The sequence below is a fragment of the Mastomys coucha genome, unplaced genomic scaffold, assembly GCF_008632895.1.
Source record: "Mastomys coucha isolate ucsf_1 unplaced genomic scaffold, UCSF_Mcou_1 pScaffold5, whole genome shotgun sequence".
NCBI classification, from domain to species: Eukaryota; Metazoa; Chordata; class Mammalia; order Rodentia; family Muridae; genus Mastomys; species Mastomys coucha.
The window spans coordinates 12,582,344-12,606,004 of NW_022196911.1; the positions used below are offsets into that span (position 1 = coordinate 12,582,344).

Genomic DNA, 23,661 nt, shown 5'->3' on the forward strand with positions numbered 1-23,661 from the left:
AGAGAATGGTACTGCCCATATGTAGGGTAGGTCTTCCCATCTGATTAAACACAATTAAGAAAATCTCTCAGCCAGGCACAGTGGCACATGCATTTACTTCTAGCAGTCTGAGGCAAGAGGCAGGAAGATCTCTGAGTGTGAGGTCAACCTGGCCAACATGAGAATCTCTAGGATACCCAGGGCTACATAGTGAGACCTGTCTGAAAGGAAGGAAGGAAGCAAGGAAGGAAGGAAGGAAGGAAGGAAGGAAGTGGCAGTAAGTACGTAGACCTCGGATGAAAATGAGAGGAAGAGAGGCAGGGGGAGGGAGACTGATTTAGATTGATTTAGCCCCAGATCTAGACTGTGATACTCCACTGCTAGTCTCTAGGGAAGGCAGAGAATGGGCTGCTAGGCTCTTGTGCATGCGCATGGCAACTGCACACTGCTGTGTGACCCTGGAAAGCCAGAGATGGCCTTACTCCAGAGGGCTGCTGACATGTGAAGCTGATTCATCAATGAGTGTTCATATTTTCATGGTCTCTTTACTGTTGCTGACACAGACATCTTAAAGAGGCTCACAGTTTCGGGTTCCAGTCCATCAGAGAGAAGAAGCCACAGTAGAGGGGCCTGAGAAAAACTGGTCACATCACATCCATAGTGAAGAGCAGGGAGCCAAGAATCTATGCAAGCTTACTGTGCTTGTCTCCCTTTCTCCATTTTTATATAGTTCAGACTTCACAGCTCAGGAACTGATCCTGCCCACAGTTAATTTGGATCTTCTTGCATCAGTTAACTTCATCAAGGCAATTCCTCACAGACATTCTCAGAGGCTGATCTGAATCTAGGCAGTCCTTCACAGGTATGCCGAAAACCTGCTTCCAACAGCCAAGCCCACGGCTGATGCCACCACATTTGTGCCTGGGTCTATAGGTGAGCAAAACAGTGAATTCTGAAAGGCAAGACCAAGTGACCTCCAAAAATGTTCTCAACTGGGCAACAAGACACCCCCACCCAGTGTTGTCACTGTGGTAAGCATGGAAGGGCTTCTGAGTCTCCTCTATCCTGTGGCTTCCTAGATGTTTCAGCATTGGGTAGTATCCCATGCAGCACAGACGAGTGCCCTGGTCCCTAGACATGGATCTTTACAATTGTCAGTCACAATTCATGTTCTGATGAATTCATAACTTCTAAAAGTCTAGTTCCTAATTCTGTAAAGTTAAGGCTAGGGGTTAGACCAGAACAGAACCAAAGAGCCAACTGATCCAAAATCAAAGACAAGGACCTTTCTCTTTCCCCTGACACTCCATAGCAATGTCATTAATATTTTTCTTCCATTAAAGCTGTGAAGATCAAGATGTGGCTTAGTCAGTAGAATACTTACTTGGCACAAATAATGCCCAGGACCCATAACCAGCTCTGCATAAAACAGAGTGATGGTATACACCTGTAATCCCAACACGCAGAAGGTTGAGATGGGAAGATCAGAAGTTCAAGACAAGCCTTGGTCATGTAGTGGGTTCAAGTCTCCCTCTCCCAAGAAGAGTCTCAATAGTAACAGCAGCAACAACAAAACCTTCAAAGACTGTCATTTCTAGGAGCCTCTAGGAACCCAAAGCAAAGAGGATAGCTTATGTGCATCTCTGCCTTCTCAGTAGCATTTGGATAAGTGCTGGAAAGACCTTTACTCTCAGCATGCCTAAAGCACAGCCGTTCCTGATTCTACTCCTACTCTAAGCTTCTTCATTGTAACAATGTCATCTAGGGTAGAATCACAAAACAGAATCTACCCTGAAGGACCCCTTCTCTCTCTTTTTTTCTACTCACAGGTCACAGGATACCAGGCTCTCCTCATGCAGTCACTCTCTGAGCTGCCAAGGATTTCTTCTTGGGGGCTTCTCTCTCCTGCTGTTTATTCCACAGCAAACCCACTGCATGACATCAAGCTTTGGATTCAAATCTGCATATCTCCCCAACATCCTTGTCTTCTGTGGGACATTGTTCCTCTCCACATCCATGGCCCCATGGTCTCCACTCCACGCTTGCTCACCTGGTAAGGCTTAGCCACCTTACTTCCTTGGAAGTGGCTAAGGCAGAATGACTTCTGGCCTTGACACTGGCTTTCAGGATATTCTCCGAGGCATCGGCCCAGGTCTGTGCTCAGGCTCCACCCAGCCAGAGACCTGGGACCATTTCTGCCTGGAGCTCCCCTGTACTGGCCACTGACCTCTTGTGAACTTTCCTTTCTTTGGGGTACCACTCAGTCTCTGGAATGCAGCACCTCTACTCTCCCTTGGTGTCACAAGGCCCAGGTGTAAAGCAGAGCTGGGGCAAGGATTGTCTCCTGCCCCCTGTTAGGAACAGTCCATATAGAGAAGGCCCTAAAATGGTATTTAGCAGAGAAGGAGCACACTTAGCTTAACAGAGACTTTGTGACCATGTATGAAAGGCCTGCTTTTCATAGTTACATCAAAGAGAGAGCTAAGAAGGTGTAGTGGTTTCCTAACCGAACACATACTTTTTGAAGCTGCTGCTGTGTGTTTGTTAGCATTTCCTCTGAACTGAAGCATTCCCTCCTGGCAAACAAAGAGGAGACATTTAAAAGACTCATGTGATATACTTCCTCAAAGCAGTAAGCAACAGACAGGGGCGAGATGGTTCTCAGGCTGAGCTGCCTACTAGTTGTACAGCGAGGGCAAGGGATACCAAGTTTTTGAGTCATAAACCTGAGATGGGGTGGGCTTTCCATGGATGGAACTGCCCTTGATCATATATGCTTCTATTAAGTAATATCAATAACTTATTGGATCATGGAGCTAGACTTGGGTGGGATTATGTCGTCTTTTTTTTTTTTTTTTTTTTTTTTTTTTTTCAAGACAGGGTTTCTCTGTGTAGCCCTGGCTGTCCTGGAACTCACTCTGTAGACCAGGCTGGCCTTGAACTCAGAAACCCACCTGCCTCTGCCTCCCAAGTGCTAGGATTAAAGGTGTGGACCACCACTGCCCAGCTACATTGTCTTTCTTAAATCATCAATTCTCTGTATGGAATGAGTTCATATCCCTCATACACGAAAGCCACACAGCAGAGGGTCCCTTAATCTCTACCCTAGAACAGAATGGTATATCCATTCTGCATTTGGAAACTTTCTTTTAAGGTTCCAATAGTCTGGTCTTATGAAAAGATGAAATTAATTGGGAATATTTTGCCAAAACTTGGCTTAGCAATAAAACCATCAGATGTAGAGAGTGGACATTATCCTTACACTGCTCCTACTGGCTGGTGATCAACTCTGCTGTCAGTCTGAATTATTAATTTGATGGTTGCATTTATCAAGGAGCCTAACTTCAGAAATCGGGGTGAGTTCACATCTCTCTATTTGGTCCCTTGCTAACATCATATGGTTATCAATGTCCTTCCAAGCTATGGGACATCATCCTGGACACTTTGCTCATGAGGTTCCAGCTCATAATGACAAGAACACAGGGAAGAGCTGGCAGTACGGTACTAGGGTCAGTGTTGTCATAGGGTCCACTCATACCTGTTGCATTGCAGGTGCCCACGGTACCTTCTGTGGAGTCATTGATCATCTGCCCCCGAGAGTCTGTGCGGTTTCGAAGTGCCAATAGAGCAGGGCCTTTGCTCCCACCTTTAAGTGTGAATGGGATGCAGCCTGCTGGAAAGAACAAGGTTATGGCATTAATGTCAAGTATAGCTAAACATAGCATCCTGTATGAGTAAGATCTCTCTGGGAATCTCCCACCTTACAGGGTATGTATAGTGTGACTAGGATATAGGGTATGTATAGTGTGACTAGGCCACCTTCTTCTTGGGGATTCATTGGCATTATATCTATAGAATGTAAGGACACACACTAACCCAGCCCCTGAAACCATTGGCTCAAATCTTTGAAAATCCTTCAGGACAAATATTCAGCTTGGACCCTGCAGGGGGTTTCTGCAAGTCAGTTATTGAAAGAGCTTTGCAAGGGGTACTTCACTGGGCACATTTTCCCAGGGAGCTACAGTTCAGATGATGTGTCCAGAGCCTCCTCTGGGATTCAGCCTGCAGTGGAGAAAGCTATGTCTCTCATTTGGGTTAGTAGATGAGATGAAGGCTCCAGAGAGGGGGTGAGAAGGTGGGAGCTTGAGTCATACTGAGCTGCCCTATGGAGGACAGCACAGCCATGTGCTATGCCCTCATCAGACCAGCGGGTCTCAAATCAGTAATGCTGCCTGTCACATGTCTATAACTAACCATGACATCTTTCAGCACTGCAATAGACAGGAGAGTATTGGTTTCAGTTCAGTTGAAGTTGTAGGTCTTTAGTAGCCTAGACTTCCAACCCACAAGGAACATTTGAAAGAAACATCAAAATCTCATCCTCTACCTATGCCTAACTCAGACAGTACAGAGGAGCCCCTGGGGTTTGCCATGGGAGCCCACTCCCATTGAAGGGTCCTGTTAATCTGGGAGCTATGGCAGCAGAGATGTCTGTGCAATTGGGAAAAAGCACACACAGGTGGAGGGAAACAGCAAAGGGGTGTGTGCTGGAAATGGCTGACGGCAGAGGAGATGGCTGGAGAAAACTCAACAGCTTGAAGAAAAGTGGATCTAATCCCCCATTGGGTAGGAAGACTGCTCTGGGTGGGGTGCTAGGGTCTGACTAAATGGGTATTCATGGACACCTGCACATCTCATTTAGTATGGAATGAAAGGAGAAAACTGAAGAGCCCCAAGGAAACTAGTTGGATATAATGTCTCCATCCCTATCTAGGGTGTGAATTGTCCTAGCCTGGGGAAAGCACTGATGGATTGTATCGGGAATTGAAGTAGACTCTATAGTATCACATGTTATCTTAAGAGCTTTTAAATACCATTGACATGTTAATACCCACCATAGAGACAGGGTTTGGGTTAACTTGAACATACAATGTACCCATGACAGTCATTCCCATGATGTCTCGAGCACACTTAGCAGTAAATACAACCCTGCACTGGAATACAGTAGCTTCCACTCTAATCCAGCCCTGATGACTTCTTATCACCGGACCAATCACAATACACACATGTGTCAACCTTGAAACTGGTCTTTGGGTTGGACAGGCATGGTTTCCCATTGCATGCCATGGCTGGCTGGCTGGAGTCTGCAGAATGAGATGCTATGAATTTCCTATGTCTCTCTTCTCTGAGGAGGAGCACAAAGCACGTGTTCACCATTCTTGCACCTACAGGCCTCTAGCCCTGTGTGTCTGCTCTGTGAACTGCTTTCAAAGTCCAGAATACCTTATTGATGTCTGTCTATAAAAGACCAAACCAAAGTCTTGTTCTAAAATACAAGATGTGAGTAGGGATTAAAAATCACCCTATTAAATTTGGATAAAAGTGAACCAAAGCTGGTAACTGCCTGAGTTGTGTAGCCCAATTCAAGGTGTTCAGGGAAGTCAGGAGGTAATATTGAGGACCCAACACTGCTGCCTGGCCACAGGTGGAGGGGTGAATCTCCTCTGGATGCAACCTGAATAATGGCGTATACTGAAGGTCTATCATCAGAGAGGAGGAGACAGGAACTGTAAGCCACCTTACCCGTCCAGTGGAAGTAAGGAGGCAAACACCGAGCTCTTCCCCATGCAGTTTTATTAGTTTTCTTTTAATCTTTCTTGTTACATCTTACTTATTTCCTTACATTTTATTAGTTACATCTTGCTTCTTACATCTTACTTATTACTGTTTCTACTTACTCCTATTCCTATTATTAGTTCTATTCCTACATCTTACTTCTATCATTACATACTTACCCCTAATTCTATCCTTACATCTTACTTCTATCTCCTAACCCATCACCAGCCCTAATTCTACATACTTACTCCTATCTCCACATACTTACTCTCTCTCCAGTCTCTCTCCAGCCCTTGTGGGTTAAATACTTTCCCTGGTCCCAATCAGCATCAGCTACGTGGCAAAGTATAATAGGCTGTGGGAAAATCATACCAGCTTGCCTCACAAAATAGAGGCACTCAGCTTCTCCAACTAAGGGCTTGATTATCAATGCTCCCTGCTCTGGCCGGAAACTAGGTGTTCAAAATATATGTATATAGGGTGGCAGCTGCGGCTCCCCACAAGGAACTCCATTACAGAAGGAATATCCATCGATTCATCCATTATTGGTACAGGGGTTTCCCTATGTCTATTCTATTCAGTCCCCGAGGCTGAAGGTGGAAGCGGATATTCTATTCTGTGTGTGTGTGTGTGTGTGTGTGTGTGTGTGTGTGTGTGTATGTGTATGTGTATGTGTATGTATATGTATATGTATATGTATATGTATATGTATCATGGCTTCTTATGATTCAGTCCCAAACCAGGGACACAAAAAATGTGTGTGAACACTCAGGGTGAGGCTCTGGAGCTATAGTATTTAGGGCCTGCACCCATCCCCCTGCCTGGTGATGGGAATGAAGAGAGGTAGACTTTCCTTCTTGCTTTACATGAGCAGATACTGTGCAAACCAGAGCTCTGGGATAATCAGCAGGATGGGGTTCCCTTGGCAAGAGCCCAGGCCCATGTGGCTGGTCCTGGGATGGCGAGGTGGGCCTAGCACAGACGACACCATGGACACTCTGTTGAACTGGGACTATAAGTGCACAGCCCAAAAGGGACAAGTGGAACAAGGCACCCTTTGGTGGCCAAGTGGATGGTCCTGGTGATGCTCCTGAGTGCCATATGTGCCAAGAGGGCCACACCCTCACTTATACTCAGGAACTGACAAGTCTTATGGATTGATGGCTACGGATATAGCTGTGACACGCTGCCCACTGTGCCCACTTCTCCACCTCTGGGTAGCCAGGCCTGTTGTGTACTTGGCAAGACTGGAGAGAGAGGAACTTAGCTGGGTATGGGTGAATGCAGGATCTTGATCAGCAATGGGTGTGTAGGAAAAGTACACACACACACACACATACACACACACACAGCTTCAGAAAACTGGTCTGATTTAATGGAGAGAACAAAGGGTACTTAAACCTTTGGGCAGGGGATGAGTAGGAGCACTCATTGGCACATCATTGACCAGGGCCCAGGTACTGGGGATGCCGCTTTTGTATAAAGAGGAATTCCAGGCGCTGCTGGACATGACTTTATAAGGGGAGAGGAAGTTTAATCTGGCTACCAGTTATGTGATCTCTGGTGGGGTGAAGGTGGGTATACATCCTACCGATTTCAGTATGAGGTTTCCAGGGTTTAGATACGCCTAGAACCCACTCTTGCTCCAGGCCTGCTTCCCAGGACTCTACAGCTCCCTGGCCCTAAAACATGTCACCATGTTTTTGTACAGATGAAAATCATGAATTAAAACTAGTAAAATGAAAAGACTCATCCCTTCAGTATACACTGCCTATGTGCTCAGAATCCAGCCAACATGGACGGAAGGCATTGAATAAACACCATCTACGTTTGAGCCAATGGTGGGCTTAGACATTTTTTTTTCCTTACAATATTCAACAGGTTCCAGGACTACAGGACTGTGAGAAGACCATGCTCCTTCAGGGGAGAAGAAACCTGTGAAGAAATAATTCTAAGCTAATGAAGGGGAGGAATAAGGAGAGATGAAGAAAAGCATGCACACATGGACACATATATACTCACATAGAGGGGCTCATACTCACACAACACCTACACACATGCATGAAATCTCTGCATACGCCAAGTCCCTCTCTGTGTGTAAGGGATTACTCACTCTGTAACAACATGCACATTCTTGCTGGGCACTGAGGGGAAGAGTGTCCCTAACCTTTAGGCAGAGATACCTCCAGGTGGAACTACATGAGATTCAAGTCCGTTCCTATTTTAATTCTGTCTGCCAGATAATCTTGTCTCTCTTTCTTCCCTCCATCATGGTGAGAGTTCAAATTCAAAGTGCACAGGCTCATGTTCTGGAAGCCTCTCTGAGTTCCCCATCCTGACAATAATCAAAGAACAGAGATGTTCTAAACAAAAGACCTCCAACAGGCCCAGTACCCTGGAGTGAGGTCTCGTAAAGACATATGAAGCCCAGTATGGTGTCTGGGCTTAAGTTTGGGCTCCAGTCAAGACCACAGAGAATGAACTCAGCAAAGGCTAGAGCCCTCTGACCCTCCACTGAGAATATGAGTCCTTCCTGACACGCTGGAATAAGATCCTTGGGAGATGAGCTAGTCTGAAAACAGAATTCAGCCCACAGAAGCAGAGAATGGAAGACTTGTCCTTTGAGGTTCAGCAAAGGATGGGGGTAGATGCTTCAAGATGAAAGAGAAAGGAGGTACCAACCATCATTGTGTGAGATATCTGAAGGGAATAAAATGGCTCAGAACTGAAATACTTTTTAACCACTATTCTTGATTATTTTTTTTCAAATCACTTAAAAAATCATAAACATGATTGAGCAGGGGGAAAAAAATCTACTTTTAACAGTTGTAAAGAGCTTGACTCTGGCATTAATATAGTCTTATCATTTAGCTATCACTACCACCCATCTCAAGAATGTTCTTCTTCCTCCAAAACAAAAATTCTGTCCCCCACCACTCAGTGACTCCCCACTCCTCGTCCCCCTGGTTACCGATACCACTGATCTTTCTGCCCCTATGAATGCAGCCACTCAAGAGGTATTTTATAGGATTGGATTCTCTTGCTGTTTGTCTTCTGGATGATTGGGTTATTTTCCCTCATGCTCTTCTTAAGAGGCTGAGTGTTGCAGTCAATCAGCATTTTCCTTTCTAAGGAACAATAATATTCTCTTTTCTGTATAGACCACTATTTGCTGATTCAACCACTGGGGGATGTTGTAATTACTGCTTACACCTTTAGCTGCTGTGAAAAGTGTATTTACCTTTATTTTATGTATATGAGTATTTTATCTACGTGTTGTATGTATCATATATGTATAGTAGCTGTGGAGACAAGAAGAGGGTGCTGGGACCTCTGTAGTTGGAGTTAGAGATGGCTGTGAGCAGTAGCCATCGCTATATCATCTATATGGGTGTTGGGAACTGAACCTGGATCCTGCGGGAGTAGCAAGTGCTCTTAACCTCTGAGTCATCTTTCCAGCCTGTTACAAAACATAATAAAGTGGAGATGATCAAAAAAGACTGTGTGTGTGTGTGTGTGTGTGTGTGTGTATGTGTGTGTGTGTGTGTGTGTGTGCATTTGCACACTTACTGCCTTCAGCAAACAAAATGAAACACCACACTAAGCGTTGTACTTTTTAAAAGGCAAAATAACCAAAAGGTCTATTGATTTTATAAATCTTTTTATCTAATTTGCAAATATTATATATATGTATATATATATATATATATACATATGTATATAAAGAGTTTATAAATCTTTTATATATTTTGCACCCAGAAACTTCATTTGAGCTGTTTTGTTTGAATTTGGTATCATAAAATTATCACCTCGGTAAAAATGTGACATTGAGCATCCTGGGCTTCAGAGAGAAGTATGCGCGTCTCTGGTCTCTTCTAGCCCAGATATATAGCTACTTGTTTCAACTGGCCACAGGGACCTTGGGGATGGAGAAGGAGAATGACAAGGCTGGGGTAGGGGGGAGGAGGAGGAGGGGAAGGAGAAGGAAGAGGAGGGAGAGAGGAGGAGGGAAAAGAGGAGGAGAGCAAGGCTGAAGAACTCTGATCTAGAGTAAAATGCAAACCTTAAACTTTGCTCTGGATAAACAGCAAATGTATTCTCTGTTTACCGAAGCACACCCACTCCAGGGCAGCGATGTCTGCACGTCTTAGAGTCTCACAAGCTCATGCCCAGGGAAGGGCTTGGCTAGGTCTGGCTCACAAGGGGGAAGTAGTAAGGCTGGAGTTCCCACTGTGTCTGTCGCCTCCCTGAGCTCACGCTGGGCTGTGTGAATTCTGAAACTCAAAATAGAGCCTGGTTGCTTTCACTCTTCCATTCTGTGCTCTGGGAGATGAATAGAGAGATGAATAGCAGCCGCCTTCCTCAGCGGAGGCAAGCAGCCTGGAATGTGAAATACTGTGGACATGCATTCTGCCTCTGATGTGTTGTGACCAATTGGGTAACCTGACTATTTTAGGCCAATTTTGAAGACATGGGAGCAAGCAGGGAATAAAATAAAGGTTCAATTAGTTCTTTATCTCCCCTTGAGTGTAAGTCTGCGAATTTTATTCAAATAATAAAATCTGCCTCTGTGAGATGCTGAAAGAAAATGGAGAGGAGTAACTCACAGAGCAGACCATGGCAAAAGCCACCAATGCTACCCTAGGATGGCCAGCACACTTGGAGAGGTATATTATCATCAAAGTTGGGATACTAAGGACCTGTGCTAGTAGACCACCACATATAAATTATTACTGTGCTCCCAGATGGGGTCTGCCACTGGCCCATTTTAGGCTCTTCCCCAAGCACCTACTATACATCATTAGAGAGCTGCTTAAAACTCAGAGTTGCAGGTGGAGTTGTAAAATGAGAGAAGTTACTTAGTCTAACATCAGAAGATGAAAACTTTGGGCCATGCTAAGAGAAAGTCCTGGATGGAAACAGACTGGATGAGGTCTTCCAAGGCAAGGCAAAGTCATGTGACCACCACTGTTGTCATCAGACAGACCAAGAGGTACAGAAGTCTCAGGAAAGGGCTGGCTAAAAGTCAGGCTTGCAATTCGGTTTTAGTAGAAGTGAGGCAGAATCGAGGGGAGAGCACAGATGAATGGCTTTATACATAGGCTGTGGGTTAGTATATGGAAAGACTGCTGACAGAGAAAAGGCAGACCACAAGGTTGACTGTAACAGACAGAGCACAGCATAAGAAAGCCCATGGTGCTGGAAAGGTAAAAGTCCTCACCCTTGGTAGACATTTCCCACTGAGCTTTCTAACATTGCTCTCAGCTCTTTCCCACTTCCACTTTTGGAAGTATATTTTTAAATTAACAAATTAATATAGTGTAGGGAAGTTTACTGGCATGTATCATGGTTGTGATATATTTGTGTGTGTGTGTGTGTGTGTGTGTGTGTGTGTGTGTATGAGACAGAGAGAACGAGAGATAGAGAAAGGGAGAGAGAGATGTAGATCAAAGAAAACATTTCAGAATTGATTCTTTCCTTCCCCCTTGTTTTTGAGGCAAGGTCTCTCTTATTTCTGTCACTGTGTGGTGTACTCCATGTTAGCTGCCTGGGACCTTCGGGCACAGGAGTGCAACAATCACAGTGGCTTACCACCACCACCGGCTTTTGATGTAGGTCATCAGGATAGAATTCAGGCTGAGCAAGTCCTCTCCCAGCCACGGTCTTCCTTGATAAACTCTATCTGCTCATGCTTCTACCCACATGTCTGTGTACAGATTTTTTTTTTTTGTTCCAATATACAAGAACCAAGAAATCACAGAGGTGGTTTACCATACTCTGACCCCTGCTCTTATCACAAAGATTCTCTTGTGATACCCCTACAGGCTCCAGCTAGTCATGTGGGCTTCAGAATATGCAAACATGACATAGGTTCCCATCACATTCCCTACCAAGTTGTGCATATAAGAAAACTCGACTGGGAAAAGGTAGCGACAGATGAAGTTTATGTGCACTGCCAGTAATGAGGAAGAAGAAAAACCAAACTGAAAGTCCCAGTGCATAGTCAAACATGGGACACTGGGAAGCCTCGAGACAGTCAAGGTCACCTTTTAGCTGCAGAAGAGTTAGACAAGATGAATACAGGAGGGAGAAGCCATTCCCCCACCCTGCATACTCTTGGGATTTGCAAGTCTCAAGGATGTAATAGTGAAGAGCCAGGTCCTAGAAGTTCTTACTGAACCCCTGGCTCTTGATCTTCCTAAAGCTTCATTCCTTATAAACATACCAGAAAACTCACCCCTCCTCTGTCATGCTGCCACCATCTTTAACCTCCTTCACATACTGTTGATTGATACCCGTTGTCTATCTTAGGACACAGCATTTGTGATTTGTCATCTCTAGCTCCATGCTATGCAAAAGCGCCAGGTTGGCGAGCTGGCTTGAGCGCTCGGGCTCCAAGGTTTTTGTAGTTCATCAGAATAGAGTTCAGTCACCCAGTCCTTCAGAGACTGGCATGCAGTGCTCAGAGAGTGTGGTCTGCGAGATGAAGAGCTCAGCACCAAGAGGCATGTCAGGCATCCTCCTGTGTGAAGAGGGGGCTTTCGAGACTGTGCTGAGGGCTGCTTGGGATGAGCTGCAGGGGCTTGGGAGAACAAGCTCAACAGTTTCACCTCAGCATGACTTTCCTGCAAGTCCTCACTCTCAGAAGAAAACAGGAGGCAGAGTAGAATGTTCCAGGAGTTCTCTGCTCTCTACAGCCAGAGAAGAAATAAACCAAGAAATAGTCTAACCAAACCAAACAATACTAATTTGGAGGACATTTACATGGAAAAAATATTTTTAAGAAAAACATTTTTCTAGGGGAAAAAAAAAAGAATTAGTGTAAAGAGTTACATAGCACCATACTTTGGATCTTACTGTTCACCAAAGGGTTCTGTGTGTTAAATCAACCGGTGTTGTGCTGAGACAGAGCCTGAGGAAGGTCTTCAGGGAGTGTGTTCTTGAGGGGATATTAAGGCCTCAGAACCTTTGCCTCCCCTCTCTTTGGCTTTCTGGCCACACCTGACAGGCTTTGTTCAAGCAAGGACTTCCAACGGGACATTTCCACAGGCCAACTGACCATGGATGGAAACAATCCAAAAGTCCCTTTCTTTTTCTAAGTTGATTACCTACCACATTCCTTATACTAACAGAAGGCCGAATCACACACAGGCAGTTCTTTGGGTGTTTCTATCAATAACAGCAGAGAGGCTCTTACACAGAGGAAAGAAGTTATCGTTCACTTAACAGCATTTCATGCCACGTCAGCAGAAAGGACATCTCGCCTGCTAACCACAGGATTCAGTTGACCTGTCACCCTAGCTGCATTTTCTGCATGGACAAGAGGGTAACCTGTGCTCAGAGTTTGCATAGGATTAAGGATCAACCGCTACACAGGCTGGCCCTGCCTGCACTGAAGGGATTAACATGATATAAGGCATAGCTGTGGCCTGCGCAGCTTCAAGCATTGACCTGACAGGGATGGTACAGGAAGGAGGAAATGACAGACACATGCACAGAAGAGCTGTGTGCTCTCTGGTGGAGATGGGCAGCCTCGAATTAACCCCTAACTTCAGAATGTTTATTAGGTACAGCCCAGAAGGAGGGGCCGGCTAGTCTCAGTAGGTCCCTGAAGGTGAGCAGTCTCAGGCTATAAGCACCATCACCATTTGCACTTGGACTAAAGGCAGGCTTTGCCATCCCTTAGAGCCTGACCAGGGGTCAGATGGTTCCCTGAAATGGTCATGCTCATAACACATTCACCAAGGACTTCCTTGGCTCACCAGAGGACACTCACAGTGACGCCCTCTTTGCTGAAGGAGATATGTACCACTATTTCACAGTAGAATCATCTGAAGAGCAATAAGCTCTGGCTTCCCTTGGGGAGAGGGTATCTCTGTATTGGGGACCACACTGGAAAAGCCCTCATGGGCTCCAAACACAGCAGGGTGTCTGGGGATGAGTGCCTAGGCATGTCAACCAGACTAAAGAGTATGGCATCCCATTGTGTTATGCACAAGACTTCTTCCCAAGGCCTAGGAAAACCATGGCAGACATGGTTTGTACACCCACCACCAGCTCCTTGGGTGCAACGTCTTTGCTCTGCCCTGCTCATCCTCAGCCATGTTGACCATACAGCAGCCACCAGATGGCTAGATGGGAGCTGTCTGTGGACACAGCAGCCCTGTGGAGGGGGTTCTTAAGGAACTAGGGTTTCTTCCTTGGAACCATGTGAGCCACCTCTTTCTTCCCTGCCTCTCACTCAGGTATTTGTGCCAGAATTTGAAGGGGAGACAACTCAAATGACCTAAAATATTTTATGGACAAGAATTCCCAGTATGGCCTTTTGGAAGATCAAAGGGTTAGAAAAGAGACACAGCCAGGTACTTGCTCTCCATACTGAGAAACTACTCTGGGTCCAAGAAGGAGTCACTAAAAGAAAGCTGACCCCAAATGGCACAGAGCCCCCAGAGAGGACTCAGTGAGCAGGGAGCTCAGTTCCTAAGGCTGACAACACTGTGGTCCAGCAAGGTCTCAGGTTCAGAGCGGCTGTCGGAAGAGCAGAGGCTGCTTCAGAGTATGGATCGGATGCTAGCTTGTCCTATCACTTGGTTCACTGCAAGGAAACCCCCAGTATGTTTGTCTATGAAATAAGACTTGAATAGCACATTTCCAAGGAAAAGTCAACATTTCTACGTAGTCCTGCTGCTTTCTGTCCAAATAGCTAAAAGAGACCAAACCTCAAAGCTGTTTTGTAAGCTTGTTGGGTGGAGGTGAAGAGAGTTTAACTTTTTTTTTTCTACAAAGACCACTGGACCTTGATAACTTCTGCAGAAGACTGGGGCAAAAGGTCTCACAGTCTAAGTAAATGCCCCCTCTCCAACACTCATGCCTACACCTTGTCCACACTCTCTGTGAAGTGACAGGGTAGGAGTGGGAATTCAATCTGTTTCTTAAATTCTTCTTCCTGAAGTAAAAGGTGTCCCCCTGCAGGGCATCTGAAAACCCAGCAGAAACAGGGCTCCGGGGCTCCTCATCAGCTTCTGGTTCCTGCAGGAGTGAGTGAGCACTGTAAACTCCTGGGTTCCCTCTGCACCAATCCCAGCAGCTTTTAGAGTAGAACAAGCCCAATAGATGAGCTCACCCCTGACTCTCTGCCCAATTCTCTTTTCATGGGTGCAACCTGATGCCCTACACTGGCCCACCTCAAGACTGGCCCGAGTGCTCCCAGGAGGAGCTCACTGGAACACATCACATTTTGAGAAAAGCGATGGTCATAGAAAAACTCTTGGATTCCAAGCTGCTGGTTCTGGATGCAAAAAAGCACCTTTTTGAGGAAACACTGGTGCTATGACTGTGGGTCTGTCCAGAGTGGGATGCTGGATGGCAGCACTTTAGTCAAATATATATTAAGTCATATATATTTAAGTTGGCAAGATAAGTGAGCTATGGGATATCCCTGGTATAGGAATCAAGCAGGCATCCTTAGCCTTAAAATAAAAGTTAAGCTACAGGGCAGGCCTAAGGTAGAGCCTGCCTCTTAGATGCTCCAATTTTAAGACCCTTCTTTAGTCCTTAGTTTATATGAAAATAGGGTGAATTATCATTTGTATTAAAATAATTAAAAGATAAATTGGGTGAAATGATCATTAAATATTTCTGGTAAAACTGAGATTTATTCTTTTTTTTTTTTCAGTAAAATTGTGCATGAATCTTTTTTTAATGAAAAATTACCCAAATGTAGCAGGGAATTTTTTGCCCAATTTTACCCTCTTATATATATATATATGAATATATATGTATTATATATATATATATTCTTCATATATATATGAATATGAATATATATATTCTTCATATATATATATGAAGAATCAAAAACATTTATGCTAATTATTTGAAGTAACCTTCTTAGAGAGAGAGAATGGGGAATCAGTTTTAGAAACTATCCCTTCAAGAGACAAGATGTTAATGATAAACAGAGTCTTCCCTCTCCTACCACAGGGAGGCAGTAGCCCCAATCTCACAGCTTTGATCACTTAGGGGTGACTAGGGGTCCTACAGACATGGATCCAAAGTTTGGGTTCAGCATTGTATCAGTAGAAATTGTGGTCATAAAACTTTTTTATTTTTTTAAAAGATTATTTAACTTTATTTGTATTGATGCTTTGCCTTCATGTACATATGTGCACCATGTCCATGTCTGATGTCCTCAAGAGGCCAGCTATAGTCTGGAACCAGAGTTACAGATAATTGTGATCCTCTGTGTAGGTGCCAGGAACTGAACCCAGATCCTCTATAAGAGCAACAAGTGCTCTTAACCACTGAGCCATCTCTCTAGCTCATCATAAAAAAAAATCTTATATTCGAATATCTTTAAGCTCTCTCCTTGGGAAAGCCCAATTTTGTGAAGGATACACTTGCTTTCGAATAACCACTGCAACTGTAGGCCATGAAGAGGAAAAGACGAGGTCCCCAGTCATTTTAAAGAGCAAGATCAGACTGACTGTAGACTCCCAGACACCTGACCTACTGGGAGATAATGGCATCATCTCCATCAGCCTTCAAAGAATGATGTGCACAGCCAAGTTGTCTTTTGAAGGCCAATGGATGATGTCTATGCAAGTCAGAACTACAGAAAACTACATACCTGCATATCAAACCCAGAACTGTGTATCAAAAGCAGGTGGGGAACACTGAGCAGCCAGTATCACACCATTGTTCTTATGGAAAATTTGTCTTTTTATGGAAAATTTGCGGAAAAATGTATTTTAAAATATTGAAACATAACATATACATGCATGTATATATTTATATATGTCCATATATGTATGTATATTTATATATGTATGTGTATGTATATGTATGTGTATATGTATACCTGTATGTATGTATATGTATGTATATATGCATGTATATATATATTCATATATATATATATATATATATATATATATATATATATATATATATATATATATATATATATATATCATGTCCATTGATTTTAGCACAGTTCTGTATCATCCCGATCTATGGCACAAATCCACAAGTGCAACTGAAAGAGCTGGCAATTCTGTAGAGCCAAGCCATAGGACACCACTGCACCCTAGAGTTGCTACCTACCACCCTCAGTGTTCTGCCGACAGCACAGAGCACGAAAGACAAAAATGAGATGTGTCCATCAAGAAGGATGTGAGACAGGCACATGGAAACTAGTCTACTCATCAGAAGCCAATGATCCGGCCTTGGGTCCTAACAATAGCTCCCCATCCCTTGCCTTACTTCATACTAAGGGATTTCTGTGGTTTAGGCTGACTTCACATAGCTAGCATTCTTCCAGTCCCTTGCAGACTCCCTTTAGGTGGAAGCCAATGGAAACTCAGAGGTCAGACAGGTCCTGAGGCAAGTGTCTGGCTCTGAAGATGAGTAGACCTGACTTCCAAAATCATCTGTGTCATGTGGCCATGCCCTTCCACCACCCCAGAAGTCTAAGTACTACGGTGGTACATGTCTGATCCAAGTGACCCATGACATAAACCTGTCCAAGCAGTACTGGCCCTTATGCCAAGCCTAGCTAATCACACTGTCTTATGAATTCTGGTCTCTTTGTTTGCACTGAGGATGGTTCCTAGAACCTTGTTGATGCTAAGCAGAGTCACCACTAAAGCTGTGTTCCTAGCCCACTAACCCCACCTCGATTCAAAGCCAGCTCAGCTCTGGTAGTAACAGTGTGCAGAGCACATATTTGCCAAAGTTCTAATCTCGAATCTCTGCACATTTCCAGAAGAGACAAATTTGATGGGGCTGGAAAAACACGCACTGCTCTGCCTAGTGAGACCCACCCCGGAACCTAAGTTTCCCAGGAGAAACAATACCTGCAGAGTCTCCACCTGTCCATGAGCCCCGGCTCACTCGTAAGAACTGCCCTGGCATCAGCTTCACTTCAGTTGATGGGGTCTATGTACTGTGTGCAGCTGGCCTCTCCCAGCTCCATCCTGCTACAATTTCCCCATCACAAGAGCTAGACTACTGCCTGCTCTTAGGTGCTGGCACCCAGCGACTGCTCACTGGCATGCTAGTTATCTACCATAGAACCCATGTTGGTCTAGAGACAGTACATTCTTACATACCCAACTAATTTCATCAGTTACTGGGAATACCTGAGACTCTAGCATCCTTCCCACCACAAGGATCCAAGGAAGTCCTGTGGTCACTCTCCTGATAGTCCCAAAAGCCATCTCTACTAATACCTGAGATAGAGAACAGAAGCAAGAAAGGACCTGCCATATGCGATCTCTTATAGAACAGCTAGGAAAGTCACCATGCTTCTACTATACATTATTTTGAACCAGGAACAGATTTTTTGTGCTGGGAGAGAAAGCAAAGACCCTTCTTTTTCCTCTGCTGAAAATGTGACTGTGTGTGTGTGTGTGTGTGTGTGTGTGTGTTGTATGTTGTATTTGTGTATATGTGGCATGGTCTGGCCTTCTATGTTCAGACTCAGTGCATCTCAGATGACTGGTTTTCTCTGTCCATAATGCAAGCCCCTCCTAACTAATGATCTATTCCGGTATGCAGAGGTACTGTGAGGATAAATGGCAGTGTCTATAAAGTGCTTGGAGTTCTCAGGATGAAAAGGCACAGGAGAAGAACAGCACCGACACGTTATTATTCTCTCACAGAGTGGGTGGAATTGCAAAGAGAAATCATGTCAGAGATGTAAGGAAACTTAAAAGTCTGAGACTTTAAAAGGCTGGGATTATTAAAACACCTAGGTGTTTGACAGGAGAAAATTCAACTGTTCTCCTGTCTCAGAGATATAATACCTCTTTCTCATTCCTTACTCCACCCCACAATCACTTTTTCCTGAACTAAGCTTTCAGTGTAGCCAAGTGAGCTCCATAGATGAAAAAAAATTTTTATATAGGTATGCCCCAAAGTGACAGGTGCCCCCCCCAAAAAAAAGCAGCTGTGGCAGGCAGTCACCATCAGCATGAGTTGTTGTTGGGTTGGGTTAGACACATCATGAATGTGTCCAAATGTGGATATCGCTGGAGGTTCTGTGACTGTGTGGAGATGAGGAGATAAAACTAAGTTGTCTGCATAGAACCAGAACTCTGATAGAGCCACAGGCATGTGGGAATGGAAACAGGAAGGATCCACTATCAGAAAAGGAAAGATGACTAAGACAAGCATCTCTCTCTGTTTTTTTTTTTTAGCACAAACACTGTCTTGGGCAATAAACACACAGTACCCATAACCCAGCATGGGTCTGTGATCTAAGCCCATCTGTAACTGCCTGGTGCTGGAACCATACACTGGGAAGTTAAAAAGCCCAAGGAGGGGTGTCCCAGAGGCTGCCTGAGATGAATGAGTGGACTCATCTGGAGGGACCCTGCAAGGATGGGCATTCACCACGCTTTACAGAGGGTGATGTCAGAGACAAAACCAACCTGGAGTTGAACACATGCTTGAGTTTGCACACAGAGTAAATAGGATCAGTCTGCCCCAAATAGCAAAACTCAGCCAAAACGAAGCCCCTATAAGGATATTTGAACTTCTTAGATAAATATCATTCAAAATCATAGCCAAAGGGTATTGCAGAGTTGATGAAGAATCAAACATTAGCCTTTAGAAATAAATCAAAAGTTACAGTTACTGGATAATTTTTTAATCCAGCACCTAAGAGGAAACTCATAAACAATTGAGAAACTGAAAGGCTGAACAGAGGATTTTGGGGGATCCAGCTGTAGAAAAGGAGATAAAATGGGGAAGATGCATTAGATACATGCCACACAGAAGGAGAACATCTAGAACATTCTTCATGAACACCTTAGGAGGCAACAGGAGGCAGTGATGGAAGACTCAAAGACACAATGAGAGATAGGGTTCAAGGTCAGCAAAATGGGAAAGAATGTAAGAAGTGTAAAGCTTCCAATCAGGGTAAGTGTCCTCCCTTGGATTATACACCAGTCAGGGTTTCCAGAGAAAACAGCCAATAAGAGATCAGATGGACAGACATACAGGCATACAAAGAGATCATTTCAAGGAATTAATTTATTTAGAGAGGATAGCAGGAATCTAGAAATCTAACCAACCTCCTGCCCCCCGATCCCCAAGGCTACCAGACAAGAGAGCACTGTGGTTTGAAGGAGCAACCTTGATCTCTGTTCAGACCAACAGGAAAAGGCTCCTTCCTCAGGGAGGGATGCCCTTACTCAAGGATTAACACCAGTAAGTCACCAATGACACTCACTGGTACTTGTCCCCTCATGGAGACAGTGACAGTCTATCTATACAGAGTGGGTAGAACCAAAGGAAAGAGGAAAGGGAACTGAGCACCAGCCTTCAACCCTCCTCACCCTCCTGGCTGTGATGAGCTGGTCTCTCTGAAACCATGAATCAAAATACATCTTGCCTCCTATAAGTTGGTGTGTTAGGTATTTGATTGCAGTAACAAGAAAAACAGTGACTACAGCTAGCTTGACTGGTAATCATATCATGTAGATATATCAAAATACCATGCTCTGTGCCTTAAATATACATGCACAAGTCTGAAAAGAGCTTTCTGGAAAATGAGTTGAAAAAGTTATCCAGCTTTATTATTATCAGAGGTGCTATGTTTGTAGTTATTTCTGGTTGGTTAAAACAAAAGGAGGTGCTATTTTATATTTCTTACACATGTAGAATCACAAAGACTCTCAATGGACAAATTCAAATGTTCACAAAGACTCCCAACTTGAGAAATAGTTGGTATAAATGAAATTAATACAATTATTTTTAAGACTGAATTGATCTGTAAACCATACGGATATAAGTGGGCCCTACTACCCATAAATTCTACTTGATAATTTTCTTGAGGTGTCACTTAGTAGTACTTAAAAGCATGTACAGCAAAAGCACATACCACACCGGGATATATACTGTGACCCGCATAGCTTGAGTCTTGGAACCCTGTGAAGGGGCAGCCAAGAAACAAAGAAAGGACAGACACACAGACATACATACAAGGAAAGCTGGTTGGATGGTGTCTGTCTGTCGAGCAACCTAGAACTTCAGGCTGTATTAGGGACACCACAGGAGAAGGATCTAGCTAGTCTCCAGAAGCTCTGTGTAGGGGAGTCTCAGACTGTAAACATATAGAAGGTAGAGGAGGAGGCTATAGCTGCCAATCTTTGCAAGCACTGGTCACTCAATGATAGGCACCAGGACACCAGGGGAAGGCTTTATCACCCTCCTGAGCCTGACCTACAAGAGTAATGGCTTTGCCAATTCCTCATGATCTGAGGATTGGAGTCCTTGACATGGTTACATCCATGTCAACAATACACATTCACTCAGGGCTTCTCCATTCTCTACAGATAAATGTACATACATGAGCTGAACATAGATGACACCAATAGACATGCCGAAGTTGATGGAGGAAAAGCCCATGAGGACTCCACCTTACACAAAGAACTCATAGACAATCAAGGAATGCTGGGAACAGGAGAGGTGGCATTCCGAAGGGAAGAGCCCACCAATTGGTTTTCCAGTGCCAAATAGCTAAGTGGGTGCTGGGAATTGAACTCAAGTCTTCTGTAAGAGCAGCCAGCTCATAACTACTACCAAGCCTTGAGCCCCGGTTAGTGATTCTCATGGAGAGGGAAAGACAGAAGTGGACTGATTAAAGACATAGAGAAGACTTATTTATAAATAGATACATTGATTTACCTTTTGAAAATAATCTGCAACATGTGAGTCTACATTTATACAACCACAGATAACAAGACAAGGAATTCTCCCTGGAGATTATGTTTCATAATTGTTCAGATATTTTATTTGTATATTTAGATAGTGGAGTGTGCAATGTGATAAATGCTAGCATCTAGGGGTGAAAGAACAAGGATATTTCAATGAAGCCATGTTGTCTTGGTTCACATCATGCCAGTCATCCTAGGTGTGCGATTAGTTGACCACTGAAGCAGTCTGCATACACACTCTCATCATACCTACTTTGTACGTGGGATTCATTTTACTCCTAGAAAAAGTAAGACCCTGGCTCAGAAAACTAAGTCATAACACCTAAGTTAAACTAGCCTATGTGTCTCTGTCTGTGCTGACCCGGAAGTGTCAGTTTAGCATGAAAAAGCAGTTCCTTGTGGTCCTGATGCCTGTAAGATTAGCGTGGCTCAAGTCCTACGAGGTTAGCATGGCCCAAGTACTTTCTCTGAGTCTAGTCTCCTCACCTTTACAGCCTACAGCTACATCTGTCTGCACAGGTGAAGAAACAAAAGTCAAGCAATGTGTTCGCAAGTGAAGACTAAGCTTGAACCAAGAAAACATTTTTTTATTAAAAATGTGAAGTTTAAAAGATGCTGTTAAATAGTACTTGATTTAAAAAAAAACTTGGTTCTAGGTGAGGTTGTAATTAGATTTACTAAATATATTCTAGCTTTCCCATCAATTATATAAAATGTCTTGTTTTAGGGGTTTTATGAGAATGTAAAAACTTTTTATTACTTAGTGTGTGTATGGAGTGCATGTGACACAGCATGTATATGCCACTGCATGTATATGCCACTGCCTGTATGTGCCACAGCACCTGTGTGGAGGGCAGAGGGCACTCTTCAGGTGTTGTTTCTCTTTCTATCATGTGAGTCCCAGGGTTTGAACTCAAATTGTCAAGCTTGGCAGTAGGCATCTTTACTTACTTACCCATCTTATTAGTCCCAAAACATATAAACTGATCAATATTGCTATATCTTAAGGAATATGAGGTGTAGAAGGGAGGTTAGGAGCTAATTATGCATGTTTGGGACATACCTGTACATATGTGCTTACGTGTACATATGCCTATATGTCTGCTGTATTAAGTACATTGAGAATGAATTAATTCTCTGTGAAATAGATGCTAGAGAGAATATTCTATGTAATTTCTGATCTAACTTACTTGACTATTGGGTTAGATTGTGACATCTCTTCAAATTAAAAGAATCTCATATATGACAAGAGCCTAAAGGCACAAAACAAAATTTGCCAGTCTTCCCATGAGTAGATAAATCCTGATTTGTATCCATCTTTCTGCCCTCAAGTATTAACCTGCTAATACTGACTGGGGATTTAAGCTGACTCCCTTGCAGCCCTAGTACTAGTATTACCAGCTAAACAGTCCACCCTTTGCTATCCCTGAGATTAGGGGAAAGTTTCCCATACTTAGCTATGTTCTTACTCCTAGGATCTGATGATGACCTCCCACCATTAGTTATACTTCCAGAATCATGGAAGCACCTCAAACAACAAGAACATACCCTTAAGTTCTTCTTGTCACTGTTTCTTCAAACAAGCCAGTAATCATTCTTAGGTGGGGATCCTGCATCCCCATCTACATCCCCATCTGCCTCCTCATCTGCATCCCTGTCTGCATCCCTGTCATCTGTATCTCAGTCTATATCCATGTCTGCATCTCCATCATGGCACCCAGTAAAGGTTCCCATTACTGAAATATTGGGTTTATTTTCTAGCCATGATACTATTATAAGACTTGGCACCAGTCTTCCCACAAAAGCCAAGAAATAAAATGAAATAATTGACTCTGGGTTCCAAACATGATCAGTTCCTATTAATGAATGCCTCTTCTGAGGTTCTGTAACCATTGTGGTTACAGGTAGTAACCAATTTTGGTAGTAAATTATCTCAGAACATGGTAACTGGTATTCTAGGAAAGGTGACCCATAGCATCCAGCACATTGCTTCCTATCCCAGCTGGCCCATTTTAAGTCTGCCACCAAGCCATCTCCTCATTGAGTGCATATTGGTCTTATGCATATTAGGTGCCACCAATCATCATGAACACTAATGGGAATGCCTTGTTGCAGTGGGTTATTTCGTAAATGACCCCAAATGTTATTGTTTAAGACTTTTTTCTTTGAAGTAATTTTAGGTTTACAGAGGACTAGTAAAACACAAGAATAGCATTTTTATGTGCCCTCATCCTCCTCTTCTGTACCCTCCCCCTCCTCCTCTTCTGTGCCTTCCCCCTCCTCCTCTTCTGTGCCCTCTCCCTCCTCCTCTTCTGTGCTGCCCTCCCCCTCCTCCTCTTCT

General features: G+C 43.8%; 1 protein-coding gene across 1 annotated transcript in view; it reads right to left on the bottom strand.

Annotated features, from left to right (window-relative positions):
• Positions 1-23,661, bottom strand: part of Pde10a (phosphodiesterase 10A) — a 459,546-nt gene that overhangs the window by 230,802 nt on the left and 205,083 nt on the right. The window contains exon 2 of the mRNA XM_031351502.1: positions 3,518-3,652. Within this exon, the coding sequence (XP_031207362.1) occupies positions 3,518-3,566 (49 nt within the window). The 5' untranslated portion in view covers positions 3,567-3,652. The remainder of the gene's footprint in view (positions 1-3,517; positions 3,653-23,661) is intronic.